Consider the following 21,356-nt stretch of genomic DNA (forward strand, 5'->3'; position numbering starts at 1 on the left):
TTTGCACCATACTCTTCAGCAGTTCGTTTTTTCAATCTAGGAGGCAATTTCTGCCACTCACCTGTCTCTTCTGTGTTCCATCCTAAAACTGGCAAACAAACATGAGCAGTATACATGCCAAAAGTCTGGAAAGTCACAGAGCAGTATTAAGAGCCCACGAGTGGATAAAGCCTGGGGCTTTGTTCCAGCTCTGCCACCACGGGCAGCAGTGGTATTCTCAACAGGTCACTCAGCCCCAGTGGAACTCTCTCTCTTTTCTGTAAAATGAGTGGTTTTCAAATTATTATCAAACTCCTCAGGGACTACTGAGAAGGGGTAGGGGTGAGATTTGTGAGCAGCTGAGAGGGCAGGGACCTCAGATCCTTAACCCTGCCCGAATGTTTTACATATCAGCCTCACATAAAATGCCATCTAAATAAAGATTTCTAACACAAAGTTGGAGCCTCTGGATATCTAATCCAATCCCATCTCCAGATTTAACCATACCAGGACCAAAGTAACCTAGTAACATTTACAGAGAACCTTCTAAGTATTGGGCATTTTAAGTATCTTATTTCTAGGAGATGGGTGTTAATTCCATGTTTACAGTTCAGAAAACTAAGGCTCAGACAGGTGAAATGACTTATCTGGTCACAAAGTAAGGAAACGAAGATATGATTTGAACCCAGCTATTTGTCTCCAAAGCCCCTTTTCTTCTACACCTCACTGGCTGTCTTTCCCACAATCGTAACTCCTCCTCCATCTGTTTAAGATCACCCACATCACTTCTTCATAAACTAAACATGAAGAGTCAAAAGTGCTTCCTCCAGAAACAGTTGGTACCCACTGTCTCCCACTCACAAACCTAGAAACGAATGGGGAGGAAATAACAAGGGACACAGAGCTTCCTCCTGGGCTTGCTGTTTCCCACTGATCATCTTCATTCCTTTAATTGCACCTCTTAGGTTTTCTAGATCTTGCCAGGTCTCCTTTCCCTCCTACTTTATCCAGAAGTCAACATTTCCATGTAGGCTAAATCAGAGGCTTGATACTTTAAATCAAGTTCTGGCTGACGGCAGTGTACTTCCCAGTGTTCTCTCAGGTTCCTCTAAACAGTTCTGAAACTACTCTAACTATGGTCTTAGACACGCACCCAGCCCCTTTATTCTTCTACTCCTCATCCACACGACTCCCAACCTTGGATGCCCTTAAGGTACACACTTTGTACCGTATTTCTGGGTGAGTTCTGGGGGTAGAAAGGAAGAGGGTAAAGACTGGGAAATAAAGAATCTAACGGGAAAGGTCAAACCGTAGATACTACTCTTGAGACCTCCTCCAAGGCCTCCAAAGCACGCACAAACCCGAGACATGAGTGATGGTTAAAAAAATTGGGGTTTTTATTGTTTTTGCTAAACAATACTAAAAAAAAAAATTTTCATTTTGAAGGCAGGGCTTGAATTATTTAATTTTGATCCATTTATTTAATTAAAAAAAAAAGGAAGGGGAAAGAGATCATGGCCAAAAAAATAGTAGTTAGCCCCCACCCCACCCCCAAAGCTCTAGCCCGTCACATGAGCAACACCCACACCCCACTCAGGGCCCGGTATTCAGATGGCACCGCACTCTGCCCCACTGGGCCACCCTGAAGGCACAAGGCAATGGGTGCCAGTTTTAGCTTTCAGCAGGTTATTCAAATCAGACAAACCGGTGGGCTAAAGTCCAGAAATTCTTCCCAGGTTTTCTGCCCATCGGCTGAGCACATACAAACTGTCATAAGTTTGTAAAATTTAAGGGGAGTGGGGAAGGGCGTAAGAGGAGGAGGCTGACAGAAGAGAAACTGTAGGTCACCCAAGCTTTCTCCTGGGCTGGTAACTCTGGACACAGACTTAAAGAGAGGTCAGGATAGGTGGACTCCAGGTTTCTGATGAAAGAAAATCACCCCTTGAGGAGGAGCTGAGATGTGCCATGCGAAACAGTTCTTCCTGCAGAGGGCACAGGGGAAAGGGCAGCTGACTGCCCCATCTAGGAGACAGCACGGTGCTGCGGAGCTTCTTCTAGTACCATGAAGTGAGACAAAAGGCAGAGGGAGAATCCTGAGGTTTCGGCCCCATGTGAGACTGATCACACACATAAAGATTACGGAGCCATCAGGACCCCTCAAAGCCAACTCCCATCTGCATACACTGGCTCTACAAAGCGCTGCAGGAGATTCTTGCTGTGAACTAAGTCAGGTTAGTTGCCTGGCTACGGTGGTGGGGAAGGCAATACATTTTTATTTTTGGAGGGATGAGGTGGGAAGAATGGCCATGATCTAGTAAAAAGAGACCTGCAAGAAGCAGAAAATATTTAGAGAACATTTTAATATATATTTTCATATATATATTTAAAGTTAAGAAAAATAAAACTAATTCAAGCCATGCCCTGTGCAAAAAAAAAGAAAAAAAAAAGAAAGAAAAAAAAAGAAAAATTTAAAGTGAGACCTCTGTCTGCTGCTCTAGTCTCAACTTAAGTATCACAGTCAGCTTGTTACTTTTATTTTGGAAGAGAAGGTGTAAAAGTTTCTTTCAATCACTCAGAAGGCAAGTGTAGCCACTTATAAAAACAGAATGGCAGGGGACAGACTAGGAAAGGAAAGTCAGAGGTGAAAGGGTAGAGCCGGAAAGAAATTTTCAAAAATAAAATTAACAAGGTGACTGTTCCAGAAGTGGGCTGTGAAAAGGACATGGTGGACCGAAGTCTGTTAGTCAAGTAATGATTCAACTTTTAAATTATGCTCTTGTTCTTTTTTGTTGGGTGTTTTGTTCAAGTCTAAGATTTGGAAATGCTGACCCTTTGTTAGCAAGAGCCAACAGGAAATACAGGATCCCTTCCCTCCCCCGGCCTGCCTCTGCTGAAGCCACCACCATTGCTCCTCGGCTGGATGCTGGAAGAGTCCGCCGTGTGTGTGGACTCAGGATGACAGGGCAGCCTCCTTCTGTGGTTGCTGGGCTTGTGAACGTTGCAGTATCTTTTGGCTTTCCACGTCTCTAAAATGTTTTTCAACCTGAAAGAGACCAGTCAGCCTCGGTCAGAAAAGGAGATGGGCACCCAAGGCGTCTCAAACAGTCCACTCCAGGCTTTGACAGCCCCATCCTGGCCCATCAGCCCACAGACTATTCAGGCCCTTGCTATCTGTTGGCCTTTCCAACGAGGAAGATGGGCGCTTCTTTTTTGCAGTTTCAGCTAAGATTGGTTAAAACTAAAACAGAAATTCAAGCTAGATTATCAGGACCCAAACTCCCTCTCCCCTCTTCACAGAAGTACGGAATGGAAAGCTGGTGGGGAATTCCAGTCTTCAACTTTTTATATCCACAATGCTGGTCTTTCAGTGCTCAGTTGGTTTGTAAATGCTGCAAATCAATCTAAAAAGTCAGAAGATATATGCAGGGTCAGAGGCGCCAATGGCAACTGATTCATACCAGTCAGCCCTTCCTGAGAATTACGCAGCCTGGGATGAGAGGAACTGCCCCAGCCCGGTGCCATGGAATGGTCGGGCTGTGGAGAGCCACCCGGCGGCTGACCACTCGCCTTATCCACAGCGCCCAGCAGTCCCACCCCCGCAGGTCCAGGCCACAGCTGCACAGCGCCACACTGCAGGGAGACGCTGTGTCAGAGGTGGGAGGGACTGCAGCACACTGTCCTGCCTGACGCTGCGCGGTGAAGGCCGAGGAAGCATTCTCTCCCTAAAGTTTCATGGCTCCTGTACTTACTATTTTGCGTACATGGCTCAGTGCACTCCCCTCTTTGCCTTTACAGTTTTCCACTTGATATGGGGGTGTAATAACAACTTCTTCCATGACTACGATGTTTTTTTCTTGCCATTTACAGTCTTTAATGCTGGAAGGAGAAGAGAGCAGGTGAAAGTTACCACTTGCGGGCATCCCACACCTCCTGCTAACCCCAAGCTCCCAGCTCACCGCTCAGCCAACAACTAGCTGCCAGCAGACCACAGAGAGGAAGAGCCAGGAAACATTTCCTGGGCACCACTGGCTAGGAAAAGCCATGAAACTGATGCACACTGACTCTGAGGAGGGCCAAGAAGAGTCTCTCTGAAGTATTAGGGACCTGGAAGCCATAGAAAACTTGGTGCCCAGAAGTCCCGACCAAATTGAGTTATAAATAAACGGCTAGGCTCAGGCCACTAGATTCAACTTAAGTAGCAGCGAGGGCAGAGGTTGGCAAACTTTATGTAAAATGGGTCAGACAGCAAATCTTTTAAGCTATGCAGGCCATACAATCTCTGTCACCACTACTAAACTCTGCTGCTGTACCACAAAAGAAGCCACAGACAATATAAAAAACAAGCAGCTCTGGCCCACTGGCTATAGTTTGCCAATCTTTGGCCTAGAGGGGAATGTCTCCATTAGAAAGACAGGAGAATAAACTGCCCATTTCACTGTGATCTGTACTCTGCTCACCACCTGAAATAGAAAACTGCTCCTCAAACTGGCCCCTCTCAATTATCAGACAGCTGGGCACTTGCCAGACTGGGAAAACCCATTCCAGTTCACACTTGGGGAAACCCAGGGCCACTGATACTACCAAGAGAGTTCCTATCACATACCTGTAAGAGTTCAGATACTCACACCATGGCCTCAAATAGCCCTGATGCTGGTTGCCATCTGTGCACCAGACCCAGGTGGTTAAATAGGGTAACAGAAGGCAGTGAGGGGAGTAGCGGAGGTGGGGACGACTGTCAAACACTTCAGTTTTTTCGGCAACTAGGGAAGCTAGTGGAGAGTCAAATGACTTCTTCTGCGACAAAACGTCTTCTAGGAGGTGGTAATCAGGTGGCCTTCTGCTCTCCCTAACTCACTATGTTCATCCCAGTGTACAATTGGGAAGAGTGAAATAGATATATCTTTCCTTAATAAAACTGCATAAGCTTTTAGTGAAAGGTACAACTAGATCAAACTAATAAAAGACAAAGAAATCACTGGTTCTAAATTATGGCATACGAGGTCTGGAAGGAACCCTTAGAGGTAAATCTAGTCCAAAACTAAGTCTTACAGATGCAGAAACTGAGAAACTGAAGCCCCGAGAAGACAGCTTGCCCACCATTACACTCTTCTGTACAGAAAGGCTCAGGTACCCACACCCCTAGAAGCCGAGGTATTATCCACACACCACCCAGCTTCCCTGGTGACTTTCAGGAACAAACTACCCGAGAGTTGGCCACTAGACAGCACAACCAGGCAGCATCACCCCCAGGACAAGGAACCCTTATGCTCCCCCAACTCACGTCTTGTGAATGGTCTGGAAGAGCTGCTGGCCCTCTAGGGAGACACCAGCGCTGATTGCATAGGCCTGGCTCAGCTTCTCCTCCTTCTCTGTCCGTGCTTTGCTGGCAAGCTAGGGTGGGGGAGAGGAAAGAGACTCAGAAAAGCATTGACCTTCATTCTTCCCAACAGTCAGGAACTAAGTTGAGGAAAGGAGGCCGGAAAAGACTGGTTTGGGTAGATTCAGTTTCTCAGAGATCAAAGTGAAACAAATACACACAATATACCTGAATAGGCAAACATTCCTTCCTTCCAATCTTTACTGAACGCCTACCATGTGCCAGACATTCACTGAGCTAAGCTAGAGATTCAGCACTGAAGGGGGGAGCGGAGATAGACTACAAACAAAAACATAAACAAGGTAACTTTACACAGTGGTAAGTGCTAGGAAGAAAACAGAGCAGGGCAATGTGATAGAGTGACTGGGGAGCTACTTGATGGGAGAGTGATGGTCAGAGATAAAAGGTAATACAAACATTTCTATGAAAGGAGAGACGTAAGAACCTTTATCAGCTACTACACTATAGCCTCAGGTTTAGAAATTAACGTTTACCACCCCTTCAAAAACCATAATTTGAGGCTCTAAAAACTACCTTTCTAACACCATTATCTGTGCTCACGCAGAGCCAAGACGCAAGTAAACCTAACCATGGATATTGTCCACCTTCAGAGCGAGCTGAAGAGCTATTCTGCTCTCAGAGAAAAGGGACGGTCTGCATTCTACCTCGTGTCTGTTCCTTAACCGCCCTCTAGTGGAACAGTCACAAATTGATCAAAAGAAATTCTATTAATACTAACATTTAGGAAATCCCTCCCAACAGGGGTAGGACCCTGTTAATCCCCGTTGTCCTAATTCATTTTTGATTGTGACTCCATACAATTTGCTAGAAACTTCAGAAGAACAAATCTGTTTGAGTGCAAGACAAAACAAATAGGTTAAAACAAACAAAAGGCAGATAATGCATCTGAAAGTCAAGGAGACCCGTGAACAGGAACAGCTTAGTACACTAATGCTGCAGCACACTAACGACATATGCACAAACACACACAGAATTTGTCCCCAAACACCAGCTCCTCACATACAAAGAGAGATCAGACCTCCAGCACATTCCCAAAGCACCTAGATGCTGGGAATTCTTAAACATTTCTATTCTGCTTTAACAGTGACCTTTCACACCAGAACAAAATATTGTTCTACAGAGGGAAAATCAACAAAGTATCTAATTGTTTGCTGGTAAAATAAAGCACTTTAATAAGGTATGGGTTTGATTATGAAGATTAGAAAAGTACGTCTCCATTGGGTTAAGGGGAACTGGGGAGTCTCATCCCTACTTCTGAGTTTCAAGAGACTGTCGGAGGAGAAGATCTGAGCATAGGCGAACTAGCTCACACACGCTTTCATTTCAGTCTCCCTAGGTCAAAGGCCAAGACTGCAGGGATTTGAAGTCAGAGTTTCTTTTTTCACATGTCCCCAGGACACAGCGAGAGACAGTGAGACAGCCGCAGTAAATAAATGATCTTTCAAGCCTGGTCCTGCCATTTAGCCTCACCAGGCCACAACTTCAGAGAAATAAATGCCAGGCTGACAGCATTCCCCCAGCACCTGCAACCCCAACTACAGCAAGGAAGAAAGCCTTGTGGCTTGAAAGCACTCAGTATCTATGGAAAGAGACCTTCTGGTGGTCGATTTTAAGTGGCAACAAGCAAAGCTTACTCAGTCACCAAGAAAACTCTTGATAACAAGGTGTTTTCTTGAGTCTCACTTTCCAAACAACCCTGTAGAAAATCCGAAGTCTCTAAGGAAAGGAGGAAAAACTGAAGAGTAGCAGAGCCCCCCTGGATTAACCAAGCTCCTGCAGAGCTCCTGGAAGTGGCTGGTGGTCAGGCAGATGTTCACCCCATGAGATTCCAAGAGGGTCTCACTTTGAGGTCTTTTTTAAAATGTTTATCCCTGGGGCCGGCCCGGTGGCTCAGGCGGTTGGAGCTCTCCATGATCCTAAGGCCAAAGGCTGCCGGTTCGATTCCCACTTGGGCCAGTGGTCTCTCAACCACAAGGCTGCCAGTTCGACTCCTCGATTCCCACGAGGGATGGTGGGCTGTGCCCCCTGCAACTAAGATTGAACACGGCACGTTGAGCTGAGCTGCCGCTGAGCCCCTGATGGCTCAGTTGGTTGGAATGCGTCCTCTCAACCACAAGGTTGCTGGTTCTACTCCTGCAAGGGATGGTGGACTGCGCCCCCTGTAACTATGATTGAAATGACAACTTGACTTGAAGTACACACTGTTCCCCAATAAAGTCCTGTTCCCCTTCCCCAATAAAATCTTTAAAAAAAAAAGTTTATCCCTGAAAACCAAAAACATCTCTCAATGTTGGGTCAGACAAAGCTGTGTTGACTAGATAGTCTGGATACTCAGAGTAAAATATCCGCATCACCTACATAGTAGGTTAAAAACATAACATCACCCATTCAGTAAGAGACAAGAGTTGGTACAAGGAAACCAGGCATCTATGCAGAACATTTAAGAATGGAACTCACAAATTAAGCTGGGGGGGTGGGGAGGCTGGGAGAGGAGCAACTTGTGAGTTTTTGCCAGAGATAAAATAAAATGGATCTAAATCTCAGCCAAAAGTGGCTAGTGTGGATTTGGGCAGCCTGAACAACAGCAACACAACAGTTATAGAACAATGATTTCAAAATATACCAAGCCCCCCTCTTCTAAAAGGGGGGCTTTTAGAAGTTGTACAATCTCTTCTGAAAGTTCTGAAAGCAAAGGAAAATAGACGACTCTCCATTTCAACTCCTAGCGCAAACAGATCCCAAATGCTAAACGATGTAAGGGAGAGCCTTGGAAAAGTCAGCAGGTATCAGTATAAGTTGACTATATTTCAATTTGCCCCAATATCCTCAACTATACTCTACCTGTGCCTGCAGTTGTGTTTGGGGGGTCTGGACTCATTACAAACCCTAAAACCTCCAGTCGTCAGTTTACAGACTGTATTTGCATAGCAATCTGAAAAACGTTTAAATCTGATATTCAGCAACAGATCTGCTTTCACCAGGAAGTTATACAAATGGAGTAAACGTCTCCCACAAAGGACCCCATCAACTAGGCATGAGGAAGACTGCCCTCACAAGAAGAATTTAAAACTGTTTCTTCTCCTCAAAATTGGGGGCGAGGGGACACCAGTTGGCTCAGTTGGTTAGAGCGTAGTGCTCATAACACCAAGGTTGCCAGTTCAATTCCCACATGGACCATTGAGCTGCACCCTCCACAACTAGATTGAAAATAATGACTTGACTTGGAGCCGATGGGTCCTGGAAAAACACTGTTCCCCAGTTATTCCCCCGCAAAAAAAAATTTTAAAAAAACTGGGAGTGAAAGGGAAGGGAAGATTACCTTGTTCTTTTTAGGCATGTTCCTGGAAACGGAGGAAAAATATGGATAAGCCTCCTTTTGTAAAGCAAGTGACTAGCACTCTACCTTCAAGTTAGCTGTTATCCAGATCCAAATTTCCCTACATCATATTTTTGTAAACTAATTCATATCTGAAACTGGTCCAGTTATTCCAAGTTAATAAGTTTATGATTACTGTCAAACCAATAAAAGCTGCCCTTAGTAGAGAAGGTGTAGGGTGTGCCTTTTAAGCTTGGGAGGGCCATCAGGACTGCACTTTTTTAAATTCAATGACTATCACCATACCACATCCATTTTCAATGCAAACATGGGAGCTGCTGGTCTCTCCCAATCAAAACTGAGGCACTAACTCGTTATTATATTAAAGGCACCAACTTTAAGAGCACACTGGATTCAGCAAACCAAGAAGCACAAACAAATGTTTGTTACTAATGTGCATGTGGCTTAATTGAAATGACTGCACAAGACAACGTGCACTTACCTGCCTTTCCTTTTGTATGTTGCCCAGTGAAAACAGTTATTCCTAGTCTTCTAACCTGTGCTTCCTCCTGTGGCCATTTTATATATAGCACCTTGTGGGCAACGAAGAAACGTGCATGAACTTGATACGAAAGCACATCAATATTAAAAAGCTTCTTAGTCATGCCTGCCGCTGGCTACCCCAGTGAATGAATTAATAAACACCAATAGCACACATCTCTTCCTGCACTCGGTGACACGGAAAAGAGGAAGCAGCCATAACAAACTCCAAATAATATGCACCGACTGCCTCTTGTTAGTCACCAGCGAGGCCATCTTATTTTCAGACCAGGAAGGCACAGGTGCTATGGGGAATCCACAGGGCTTCCTACCGCAAGTATTCAGCAGGCATGACAGCTGATCCAAGGGAAGCAGAGCCCAGAGAGGAACCTGCAGGATGTGACCTACTGACTCTAATGAGCCACTCTCAGTCTGTCTTCTCTGTTTCAGCCTCGCCACCAGCTGCCCTCACAGAGGGGTTAGGAAGCGCTGCAGCTGCTGCTCTGGAACAGCCTGTGCTGCCTGCATGGCCTGCTGGAGGCTGAGGGATGGCAGACCACCGCAGCCAAGCACAGCTGCCATCCTAAGGGCCCATGCTCGTTCCTGCTGTTTCAATTCTGGGGTGAACTCCTGAAAAGCCCTCATTCTTACCGTGTTTCCCTGAAAATAAGACCTAGCCTGGAAAATAAGACCTGGACAATCAGCTCTAATGCATCTTTTGGAGCAAAAATTAATAAAAGACCCATTATATTATAATATTATATTCTATTATATTAATTATATTATATATCATATCATATATTATACCAGGTCCGGGTCTTATATTAATTTTTGCTCCAAAAGACACATTAGAGTTGATTGTCCAGCTAGGTCTTATTTTCGTGGAAACACGGTAGCAACAGGAATCTCTCAAAAATATTTCTTCCGGGCTGGCCCGGTGGCTCAGGCGGTTGGAGCTCCATGCTCCTAACTCCGAGGACTGCCGGTCCGTTCCCACATGGGCCAGTGGGCTCTCAACCACAAGGTTGCCGGTTCAACTACCTCAAGGGATGGTGGGCTACGCCCCCTGCAACTAGCAACTGCAACTGGACCTGGAGCTGAGCGGCGCCCTCCACAACTAAGACTGAAAGGACAACAACTTGACTTGGAAAAAGTCCTGGAAGTACACACTGTTCCCCAATAATGTCCTGTTCCCCTTCCTCAATAAAAATCTTTAAAAAAAAAAAAAAAATATTTCTTCCAACTGTCAATATCCCCAACTCTTCCTGTTCCGTAGCTGAAAGCTCCTGCCTGAAAGTTTCTAATAAAATACTGTTCTTTACAACCTTAGATAATTGGGAACTAGAAACAGAGTACCCCACTTAAAGCTGTGTCCTAGAATACATAACAATGAAATCACTGAATCAAACACGGAATGGTTGCGCCAAAGAGGCCTGGACACTAAAATTCTAAGAGCAAAACTTGTTGAACAAAAGAGTTTATCCACGCTAGGCACCAAGCTACACACTTTACATGTATTAAACATTTAATCTGCACAACAGTCCTATGAAATAGGGGAAAAAATTACTCCTACTTAATAGATGGAGAAACTATGGCACAGCTGTTAAGAAACTTGCCCAAGTTTACCAAGCCACAAATGGGAGAGTCTGGATTTGAACCCAGACAGCCTGATTCCAGAGCCTGTGTTCTTAACCCTGTATTATACTCAAACAGTTCCACTTAACAGAAATAAGCCTAAATTATTGTTGAAAATATAGTTATAAGTTTGAATGCAAAAGAAAATATTTTTCAAAAGAAAAATATTCTAAGACTCAGCTGCCATCTTCTCTCTTTATCAGTGAATTCTGGCATTTCCATCAATGTCCCCAGTACAGAACACAACTGTCTTTCAGTGAAGGGCCTCTCTTTTCTGAAAAGGGCCCCAGTCTCACCCTAAACCTCAAGGACATCCTTTATTTCTTTTGTTAAAGGTAATTCACAAGAATGCTTTCAAGAGAACAGATCCTGTGTGAGAAAGTATTTCAGGTCAATACTGATAGGTATTCTCTGGACCCATCATGTTGTGATGTGCCAATACTAGAGAAGGGAAGTCAAGCAACTCTCCTGCACTTGACGTTAAGGTATGTTGAACGCTGTGAGCTATGATGAAAAACTCCGTGCAAATCCAGAAGCCACAGCACCACCTCAATCTCTAGACTTCGACACAAAACTTGTCAAACCATCGTATTGTTGACCTACAATACAGACCAGCCTCTAGACTCAGGCAGTACATGCTACAAGGCAGTTTTATCTTTCACATGCTTTAAAACAAAAACTAGCTGTCAGTAAAGTCAATAGTTTTTATCATTTGTAATTACATCACCAAATGTATTCATAGCTGTAACAGACGACTAACCCTCGACACCAAGGGAGTAACTTCCCAGTCCCGAGACCCGGAACCCAGCACTGCTGTGTAACCTTCACCTGGCTCTGCCAGCGAGAAAACTGACTGGGTGGAAACCGAAATTTGACCTTAACAACCCGCCTTTGAGAGTGTATGCTCAAATTAGCCATCTCACACAGGGCTGTGAGGCTTAAGGGAGGTAACGTGGGTGAAAGCACCAGGGGAGCTGTAAAGCCCTGTATTATTATACCCTCATTATTATTAGCACAGAGAAGGTGGCTTGTGGGTCATTTCAGAAAAATCCATATAATCCAACCTTCCTTAGCCCATGAGCTCATTGCTCTCTCTTTTAGTTTCTATAAGGGCTGCTAGACAGGCTGTAAGTCCTACACAAAATATCTTCCAAAATGTAACTGGAATAAGTTGGAAAATGCCTTTAACTTTGTGTGCTAAAATGGGGGCTCCACTTACGGAATAGAGTTGATTTTATTCAATGCTAGTGAAAGAGCCACGAGCTGTTGTTCCCTTGGCTCTGAAGCAAACAGAGAAAGTAACATAGAAGAGCCATCCCCTTACCCCGCAGAAACAGATTCCAGCTCAGATCCGTGCCTGCCACTCACTAGCTGCATGAACTTCAGCAAGACGCGTAACCTCTCCTGAGCCTTGGTCCAGGCATCTGGGGCCCATCCTGAAGGGTGATTGTTGGAGTTCAGTAAGATATAAACTTGACCCTTGAACAACACGAGTTTGAACGGCTCGGTCCACTTATGTGCAGATTTTTTTCAATTGACCCTCGTTGTTCAAGGGTGAACTCTGCAGCTGGGAATCCACGTATGTGGAGGACCGCTGTAGGTATGTGCGGATATTCAACTACATAGGAGGTCGGTGCCCCTAACCACCATATTCTTCAAGGGGCAGCTATACATATAAAGCCCCTAACACCGATACTGGCACTTACCTAGTCCTTTCCCTCCATTTTTTGAACTAAAAACCTCCAGTTTAATGCACTGTCAGAACAGCAAAAGTTTCTATATTGCTGAGATGGACAAATCGAGCACCTTCCCAATCAGCTTGATTCCATTTAACTTCCCTCCCTTTGTCTAATTACCACTTATTCCTCAGGACCCTATTCCACTGCTACATCTGAGAAACCCTCCCTAAAATGTCACTACTTGGTGCCAATGGTTGGCAAACTACAGCCTGTGAGTCAAATGCAGCCAACCACCTGTTTTAGTTCAGTTTCACTGGACCCACCAGGCCCATTTATTTCCATATGACATCTACGGCTATTTTGCTACACAGGCCCAGTGAGCAGTTGTGACAGGAGGTACAGCCCAGAAAGCCTGAAGTATTTACTATGGGCACCTTTACAGCAAGTTTGCTGCCCCGTCCTGCTGTCACAGCACCGCTCACGGCTCTTTAACACTGATCCTGCCAGACTGTTGTTACCACTGAGATACAGGCCGCTGTCCCCCACCACTCCCAACATGAGATGCTTGCCGGCAAAGGCAGTGTCTCAACCATCCTGACATTCCCAGCACCTGGAAGGGAGGGGAAGAGAGAGGGAAGGTGGAGAACAGGAAAAGAAACCTTGACTATTAGTCGTTCATACAACAGTTCCCACAGGTTAAGTGACTACCACAAAGTCATACAATTCGTTAGCAGCCGAGCTGTAAAAAGTACCTAGTTCTTCAAACTCCCCACATTCTATCACACTGTTAGTTTCTGGTGTAGTATGTACTTTATTTCTAGTTCAGGTAAAATGTGCTCCACTCTCCAAAGTATCTGGCATTTATCTAAGTTAGTCTCAAAATCCCAATGCCAGACCGTCTGCACCATGCCCCCCACACACACCTGTTCTCTGCCAGGACAATTAAACCATTTAGAATACTCCTTTCTTAACACTGGAAGAGATACCACCACCGACCCACCGCCAAGTCCCTAGTTTGAATCGTCCCCATCAAAGAGGTGGAGGGCAGAGGTGACGGCAACAACACACCTATGACATAACTGATGCTGCCAGAGTACTCGCGCTCGGCAATTTGTCTTTCAGGTGGACAGCGCTTCTCCCCAGACCCCCATGATGTCAAGAAAGCCCCCTTCGGAACCAAAGCCTTGACCTACCAAGGGCTCCACTGCATCAGCCGGCCGCCATGCACTACAGCTTGAACTGAGGCACGAGCCCTAGCTCATGCAGTGAGCACTGCACCCCCCACTGTGGCTGTCAGGTTGACCCCCCCACCCTCGCCAAAGTTTGAATTCCACTGAATGTGACCTCCTTCAAAAGGCTAGCGATTTTTAAAATGGCAATCACTGTACCGTTCTGACTTTATCTGACACCCCCACTGCTTAACATGCCCCGTCACTCAGCAGTGATGGGCTCTTCCTCTTCACCCCACTTGTATCTCAACACTTCTGAGGAACAGCTGTCTGCTCAGAGCCAGGTGCAAAACTTACTAGTGGACTCTTAACCTGGGACTGTGGCCTTGACAAGATATTCTAATCAAGCGAGCCAATTGGTTATATATAGCTTCTAGAAACCAGAAAAAGTCTGACAAAAAAATCTTGCTTTCCCTTGACTAGTGGTTATCTCCCTTCTCACATTTATGCAAAATGAACACCTTCTGCCTCCTACCAATATATGCATACCTAAACATAGGGTGGCCAGGTCATCTGATTTTACTTGGTGGTGACTCCATACTTCAACATGCTAGGGTCAAGACATGGTCAAGGGCCTGGCTAACAGGATAATTCCATGAACATAGGCCACAATGCAGTGGCTAACAACCACCCCAGAAATTTACTCATACTTGAATACTAACCTTCAAATCACCAAAGTCATAAGATTATACTAAATCTTAGCTTTGAAACTGGTGGAAATCAAAACCAAAACCAAGTCAATTCTTCCCTCAGTGATAGCATACCATAAAGCACTCTCAGTTTCTTTGAAAAGTGAACTTTGTGCCTCTTCCACTTCTTCAGCCTTAGCAGGCCCCTACACCCCATTGATCACTCTCCAAAGACCATTTTTATCCAAAGGCAGCCAACTCATTCTTCATTACCGGGAACTGATGATCAGCTCTTTGACTCTCTTCCTGGTTCCATTTGATCATTCACTGCTTGTTAGTAAGATATAAATGGATAATAAATGGATAAAAGAAGCTGAAAAATCAGTCAGTAGTTTGGAGGGAAGTGGACAGCTTAATGGTGGATTTCAATTTTCTATGCTTTGTCCCTTTTCCTGCCTCCTCCCACAACACACAAATATCTCTTCCAAAGTCCCCACCAGCTGAGCAAAGCGGTAAGACTTACATCTCCTTCAAGGCACTGGATGCATTTACCTAAACAAATGAATCACACACTTGCCTTGGCTGTGTCACTGATTTCTTTCCTAAGGGTCTCCGAGGTTGAAAGCACAGCCTCCTAGGTTCCATGAGTGCTCACTCTAACCTCCACTACTCAGGGAAGTGTTCACCTCACCATGCCACCTGATAACATTGTCCTGTAAATTCCAGTTAATTCTGGATATCTGCAAAACGTCTTTTAAAGATTACACATTAATGGCATCCAATACAACTTTGATTTTCCCTACTCTTGGGTCGGCAAGGTCCAATTATCTGAACGAATGTCAGATCCAATGCCAGAAAAGACTGACGTAGTAAGAACATCAATGTTCTTTGGCTGCCTTTCCTTGTGCATACTGTCCCCCTCCCCCCACCTTGCCCCTTATCCTGTAATTCAAGGAGTATCAGTTGGCTACACATAGCTGATGCAGGAGACTGAGAACTAACATCTGCCAAGTCTAGTCAACTTGACCTAATCCTCAGAACAAATCTATGATATGGACACTAACATCCCATTTCTACAGTGAGGAAACTGATGGTCAGTGAGGTGAAGTAGCAGAGAAGTGACTATAAAGACTTATCTGCTTGGTTTCTATGTTCTCTCTACTAGACCACACTGCTCCTGACCACATAACACTGATGTTTCTCTTTACTTAGAAACATTACTTAGGATTATAGATACTTGGGTACTCGTTTCATTTCACCAAACTACTCTAGAAGCTCCTTGGGCAAAGCACACGGAAGTAGGAAAACCATAGGTCTTCTATCAGACCCGAGTTCAAATGCCAGCTCTATTTCTTACTAGTTACATGACCTTAAGCTAGTGACTCATCATCTCAGAGCCTCAGTTTACTCTTCTGTAAGATGGTGATGGGTACCTATTATATAAGAACTATATATAAGAACTATTGTTAGGATTAAACGAGATGTCTACCAATTGCTAGTTCAGAGGGTGGCATGTGAAAATATTAGTTCCCACACTACTACCCATATAACCTAGAACAAGTCACTTAAACAGGTTAAGACTGTTTTCTCATCTGTTAAACTAAAAAGAAATGAATACACTCTATAAAGATTACACAGTATGGTTGTGAGAATGAAATGAGATGTGTTAGAGCTCTTCAGAAACTGTGAAGCATTAAAAAAATGTAAGCTATGGTCCCCAGCAGAGCTTATCACAATGCCTTGCACAAAATCGATTTTCAGTAAATGTTTGATAAATGCTTCATAAAAGAGAACCTTGTTAATGTTGACACATCCCAAATCATGTCCTCAGAGCACTACTACCCCATGGGCAATGTGTATCCCTAAAGAACAAGATGGGTAGTCAATTCAAAGGACCTTATTCAGAAACACCTGACTTCACCCTACCATGTGGACCCTCGGGCTCTCACCCTCATGCAGTATTGAAGCTTTCCTCGTGACAGAGCAAACTAGTAAGCCACGTGGTGAAAAACTGAACCTCACTTACGATTGGCTTCGGTGTACTTTTGTACTTTTATTTAAATATTTCTGTCTTCTAGTCAGGAAATTCGGAACACTTTAGGAGGGTACAATGTTACTGTGGAGAAGATAAAATGATATTCAAAACTTCCACCTTCTGCAACTCCTCTGTCCTCTTCCAAGCTTCCTCTTACATCCCACTGCTGTGGACTGACACAGGACTTCTTAGCCTGCAGTGAACTGCCAATAGAAAGCAAAACGGGCTCATCTCCAATCGCTAGTTCATACCTTCTCTAGTTGGGCTGGAATTTAGTATTTCCTTTAAAAGGCCTTCTCTTCCATTTCCTGCTGGGTTGGAGTAAACAAATACACAGTTTATATCAACAGGTTTAATTAAACAGAGCACTTACTACGTCAGCAAGATGAGCCAACATGTGATGTATCTTCCACTGGAAGTGGAGGTCCCGTAGACTGAGAGCCTCAACAAGTTTCTTTTCTTTCTTGAGGGATCTCAGGGCACTTTAGTTCCCTTCTAACACGCTTAAACAATCCTCCATCTTAAAAACACCCAAGTCCATGCTCTTAAATGAGATGACTTTATCATGTCATTTAAGCAACATGTAAACAGCTGCCTGGATTAGCTGTTTTCAGTAACAGCCCAACAGTCTCTTCTAATTCTAACTGAATCCAAGGCGGAATCACAAAGCATCATCAAAGGTTGCTTTCAAGGGAAAGCCAATATAGCTTACTCATAAACATCTCTACAAATGGAAGAATTAGAAAGAAATCCAAAGATAGACCTCCAACCTAATTTTAGTTTTTAGTTTCTGACTCTTCTTCCCAGCAAATTTTTCAATATTTGGCAAGCAGGCCACAAAGTAAGACAAGTAAAGATTTCTGGTATTCTCCAACCTATTACTTCCACTGCTTTCTTGAACAAGTGGGTAAAACTACTAGTTTACAACAATGCTAGTACACAACTAAAACTGACCAGCAGAAAGCAAAACCCTAAAGGCAAAGACAATCTGAAAACTAAATAACCAACTATTTATATTTGAGGTCAAATATAAGAGAACTGCTTCTTAACAATCACACCCATACCACTCCAAGCCCTATCAGATAAATGGTGGTACTTGTTGGTCACAAGCGCAGAAATTAGTATCTTTTAAATTTGAGAAAATCACCTCTTTCAGATAATCTTTTCTCCACTACTCACTAAAGGTCCAGTTATTTAGTGACAGATTTCTCACACCCATAAACACCAAAGAATAACTTAGAGCCTATATCTCTCAACATACTAGGAATCAACTATTTCACTTGAATCTTTTAAAATACCTTCAGCTAATGGAAGACCACCCAGAGTTCCTATCCGCTAGCAGGAGATACCTGACTAAAACAGGGTTTCAAACATCTTTATGTTTCTAAGAATGGGGTGTTCTGTATTCAACAGCTTTTAATATGAAACCCAACACCGTTCCAAATCTGTATTCAGCCATCACTGAAAAACATGGTTATTTCCCTGGAATCTGGAAAGAAGGGAGCTCCAGATCTGGGGTAACTACATTCTACTAGCCTCAGTTATCCTCTATTGTTTCAGATGCTTGAGTGTTTCCTTGTTTTGCTCAATTGCAGCAAACACACCACATTCCCAGGAGAGGTAAGAGAATATAATTACAAGACTCCTCCAGAGGGAAAAACTTCCATCACACTAATTCAAGAGATTTAAGAAGAGGCAGCTGCTGCTACTAAAATCCAAGGCCTAACATTCACTCAACAAATATTTATTAAACACCTAATCTGTGCAAGGCTCTGTATATTCAGTAATAAACAAAACAGGTATGGTTTCCATCCTCACAAAACAAAGTTTGGTGAGATAGAAAAGTAAATTATACACATTATAATTACAAAAGGCTATGAATAAGGTAATCTTAGGCCCCAATTTACCCAGGACACACCGATCTATACTTGCCCAATATAAAACAAGAGTAATCCCCTTTAGTCTCAGAAATGTTCCGGATTAGACTATAAAAGGATATGTCACCTTAGCTCAAAGGATAAGGTTCTGTTAAGAGAGAATAACGGGGGTAAATTACTTTAGCCTGGGTAATCAAAGAAGACTTCTTGGAAGAGGTGCCATTTAACTAAGTCCTTATGGATAAGGCTCCAGTCATTTTGGAAGAAAGAGTACAGAGGACAGCAAAGTCTACAATAAGGCTTAGAGTATTCTTATTATTATTGGTCAACACGAACTTTGACAGAACTGAAGAGTCAAAAAAGTGATTTGGGAGTTCCCAGAGATCAATTTGTACATCCAAGATTAAAATGTCCTAAATCCCTATTTTTGCTAGACCCAAAAATTCAAACATAAAGACCAAAACGAAGCTCTAAGGCAGTAGTTTTCAAATGTGTGTACGTCATGAATCCCTGAGAATCTGAAAAACACTCGGCATCTTCACCCAGGAGAAACATATATTCATGTATGCACACATACACAATTTCAGGAGGTTTACAGGCAACACCCCTACCCAATCCCACTAACTAGAAGTTCACGCATGGGCTCCAGGTTTAAAAAAAAACAAACCCTCTTTCACCAAGGACAAAAGCAAGCTCTCAACTCTATTTCTCTCTTTGGGCATTAAGATGTTTCTTAAAATCTTCTGAAAATACCCAGGAATAAAACTGGTATGTTTTTAAAAAGATATCAGAGCAAGCAGTTGTAATTCAATGAAAAAATGGAAAACAAACAATGGACAATGTATGTATCACCAAGAGTCAATGAGACTCAATTTTCCCACCATTTTGGAGAGCCAGAACTGCCCTCAAATCCTTACCTTACTAACATTGAGTGAAGCTAGGGGAGGAGGGGTTTCTGTTCGGTCATTAATTATTTCCACTTCTGAAACATATTGTAAGTTTATGAGCAAGATGTCTGCATGGTTGGGCTTTCCACTGGAAGAGGGACATTCTGGTAAGAAAATCAAGTTAAGGAAAATAGGGGCAAGCAGAGAACTGACACATCCCAAACCAGGCATAGAAAACACAATTCACACAAAGCTTGTGTAAAACGTATGCCAAGAACAAGAGTGGGGAGCCTCAAAAGAATCACAGCTCTCCTCAGGAAATCTCTGCCTGTCACTGTCCTCCCGCTCAACCCCATAACCAAAAGATCTCAAGCTTTTCAAAGCCATATAATGATCCAAAATTGGAAGCCTCAAAGGATTTCTGTCACCTTCTCTCCACCGGTTTTACGGAGCGACATAATGCAGTTTTAATGCCTTATGTATACTGTCTGTCTTGAACCTAATGGTCCACTCAGGAGAGGCAGTGCTTTCTGCTCTTGCAGTAATACTCCCTTTATCCATACAGTGCTCTTTTCACCGTTTCAGATCTGAGATTTCCCATTTTGCAGAGGAGAAAACTACAACACTGAAAAAGAAGCCCACTCAAGGTGACACAGCTAGTGAACCCATTTATTCATTCATTCATTCTCCCACCATTTATTAAGAGTATACTGTATGCCAATTAAAAGCAGAGTAATTCCTCATTCCCAAACCCTTCCAACTAAACTACTAATATTAAAGGTCTTATTTGGTCCAGGTATGAATTCTTGTATTTAAAAAAAAAAAGCAATTGTTCTTGCTGTAATTATTTCAGAAGACATCTTCCTAAGCTAGAAATCTACAACTATTGGTTAAATACATTAAAATACTTGCCACTCAATTGTAGCAGACTCAGTAGGAAATTTCCTTTTGAAAAATGCCATAAAGGGTTACTCAAAAAAAAAAAAAAAAAATCCAAATAAACCCACCTGTGGCTCAAATAAAAGGGGAAGGGGTGGCACATTTATTACACCCAGGAAGTATTTTGTTTCCAAGACTGAGTTTCCTGAAGTAATTCAGAAATCACTTCCACCCCAAAGAAGCAGGCCACCTTTTCCATTCTGTTTAATACTGACTTTCAAAAGGGGAGGCTATGTCTATGGAAAAGTCAGGACTCCATGTGCTGGGCTGAGCAAGAGAAGATAACTTACTCTTTCACCTGTAACCCACACATCCCTACCTAAGTCCTGAAAAACGTGGTCCTCTCTCTGGACCAGGTTCCCAATGCAAACATCTGCCAAACAGCAATTTTCTAATGACTAGGAAACCTAAAATTCAGCACTCGCCGCCCCCAATGGCACCAGGCATACAGGCGAACAAGCCAAAGCCCCTATCCCCAGTTCAAATACAAACTCTACCCTGGCGAGGCCCATTGGGTCATGAGCCCACTGCCCTTCCTTGGACCAAATCCCATCAGTAGACACCCCCTCCTAAACTCCAGACCCTTGCCCTACTAGCAGTTCCTTACTCTACACACCCCCTCCCCACATTTTATCCGCCCCTCTTCCATCCGGGCTCCAATCCCCCAACCCCCTCCCACGACCACCGCCTCTCCTGATCACTGTGCCCCCTCTCACAGCGTTAACCCCGAAAAGCCATCCGCGTGTCAAGCCACCCACCGACCCTCGCTCGGGTCCCAGCTCCAACAAGGGATGGAAGACAGGGTCCCCAAAGCAGACCGAAGGACCCACGAGAGGGGGAGGGGAAGCTCAGGGCCGTGCGCATGCGCTCCAGGCGCCGCGGTAGCCGGTCGCCCCTAGGCCCGGAGAGGGCCCCAGCCGCCGCCGTCGTCCCCCACCCCCCACCACTGCACATACACGCCAGCCCGGCCTCGGGCTCCGCGCAAGGAAGGATACTTAAAGCCAGCATTTTGGACTGGTAGTCGAAGGCTACCACCTCGCCCTGCAGCCGCTGCTCCTGGCACGTCCGGCACGACACCTGGCTCCCAACGCTGAAGTACTCGCCCGGAGGAGCCGCCATCTTGGGAGAGCAGCCGCGGCCGGCGGCGGCGGCGGCAGCAGCGGGCGAAAGCCGGGCCCCCAGTGAGCGCCGCGACGCGACGCACGGGGCGTGC

At 44.3% G+C, this 21,356-nt stretch overlaps 1 protein-coding gene across 1 annotated transcript; it reads right to left on the reverse strand.

Annotated features, from left to right (window-relative positions):
- Positions 1-1,353: 1,353 nt before the first annotated feature.
- On the reverse strand, positions 1,354-21,339 carry LSM12 (LSM12 homolog). Its single transcript, XM_081030261.1, has 5 exons — positions 21,139-21,339; positions 19,235-19,368; positions 5,261-5,370; positions 3,729-3,855; positions 1,354-3,022 (listed from the first exon to the last, which is right to left on the reverse strand). The coding sequence occupies exons 1-5, from the start codon at positions 21,260-21,262 to the stop codon at positions 2,930-2,932; spliced, it is 588 nt and encodes a 195-aa protein (XP_080886387.1). The 5' UTR covers positions 21,263-21,339; the 3' UTR covers positions 1,354-2,929.
- Between the last annotated feature and the right edge of the window lie 17 nt (positions 21,340-21,356).

This window comes from Rhinolophus hipposideros (assembly GCF_964194185.1).
Source record: "Rhinolophus hipposideros genome assembly, chromosome: 20".
Classification (NCBI taxonomy): domain Eukaryota; kingdom Metazoa; phylum Chordata; class Mammalia; order Chiroptera; family Rhinolophidae; genus Rhinolophus; species Rhinolophus hipposideros.

Coding starts and splice junctions, on each gene's coding strand:
- LSM12 (XM_081030261.1), bottom strand. CDS start 21,262: ATGGCGGCTCCTCCGGGCGAGTACTTCAGCGTTGGGAGCCAGGTGTCG. Junction 5,371..19,234: donor CTTCACTCAATGTTAGTAAG/GTAAGGATTTGA, acceptor CCCCCACCCTAG/CTTGCCAGCAAAGCACGGAC. Junction 3,023..3,728: donor TGAGCCATGTACGCAAAATA/GTAAGTACAGGA, acceptor GGTCTCTTTCAG/GTTGAAAAACATTTTAGAGA.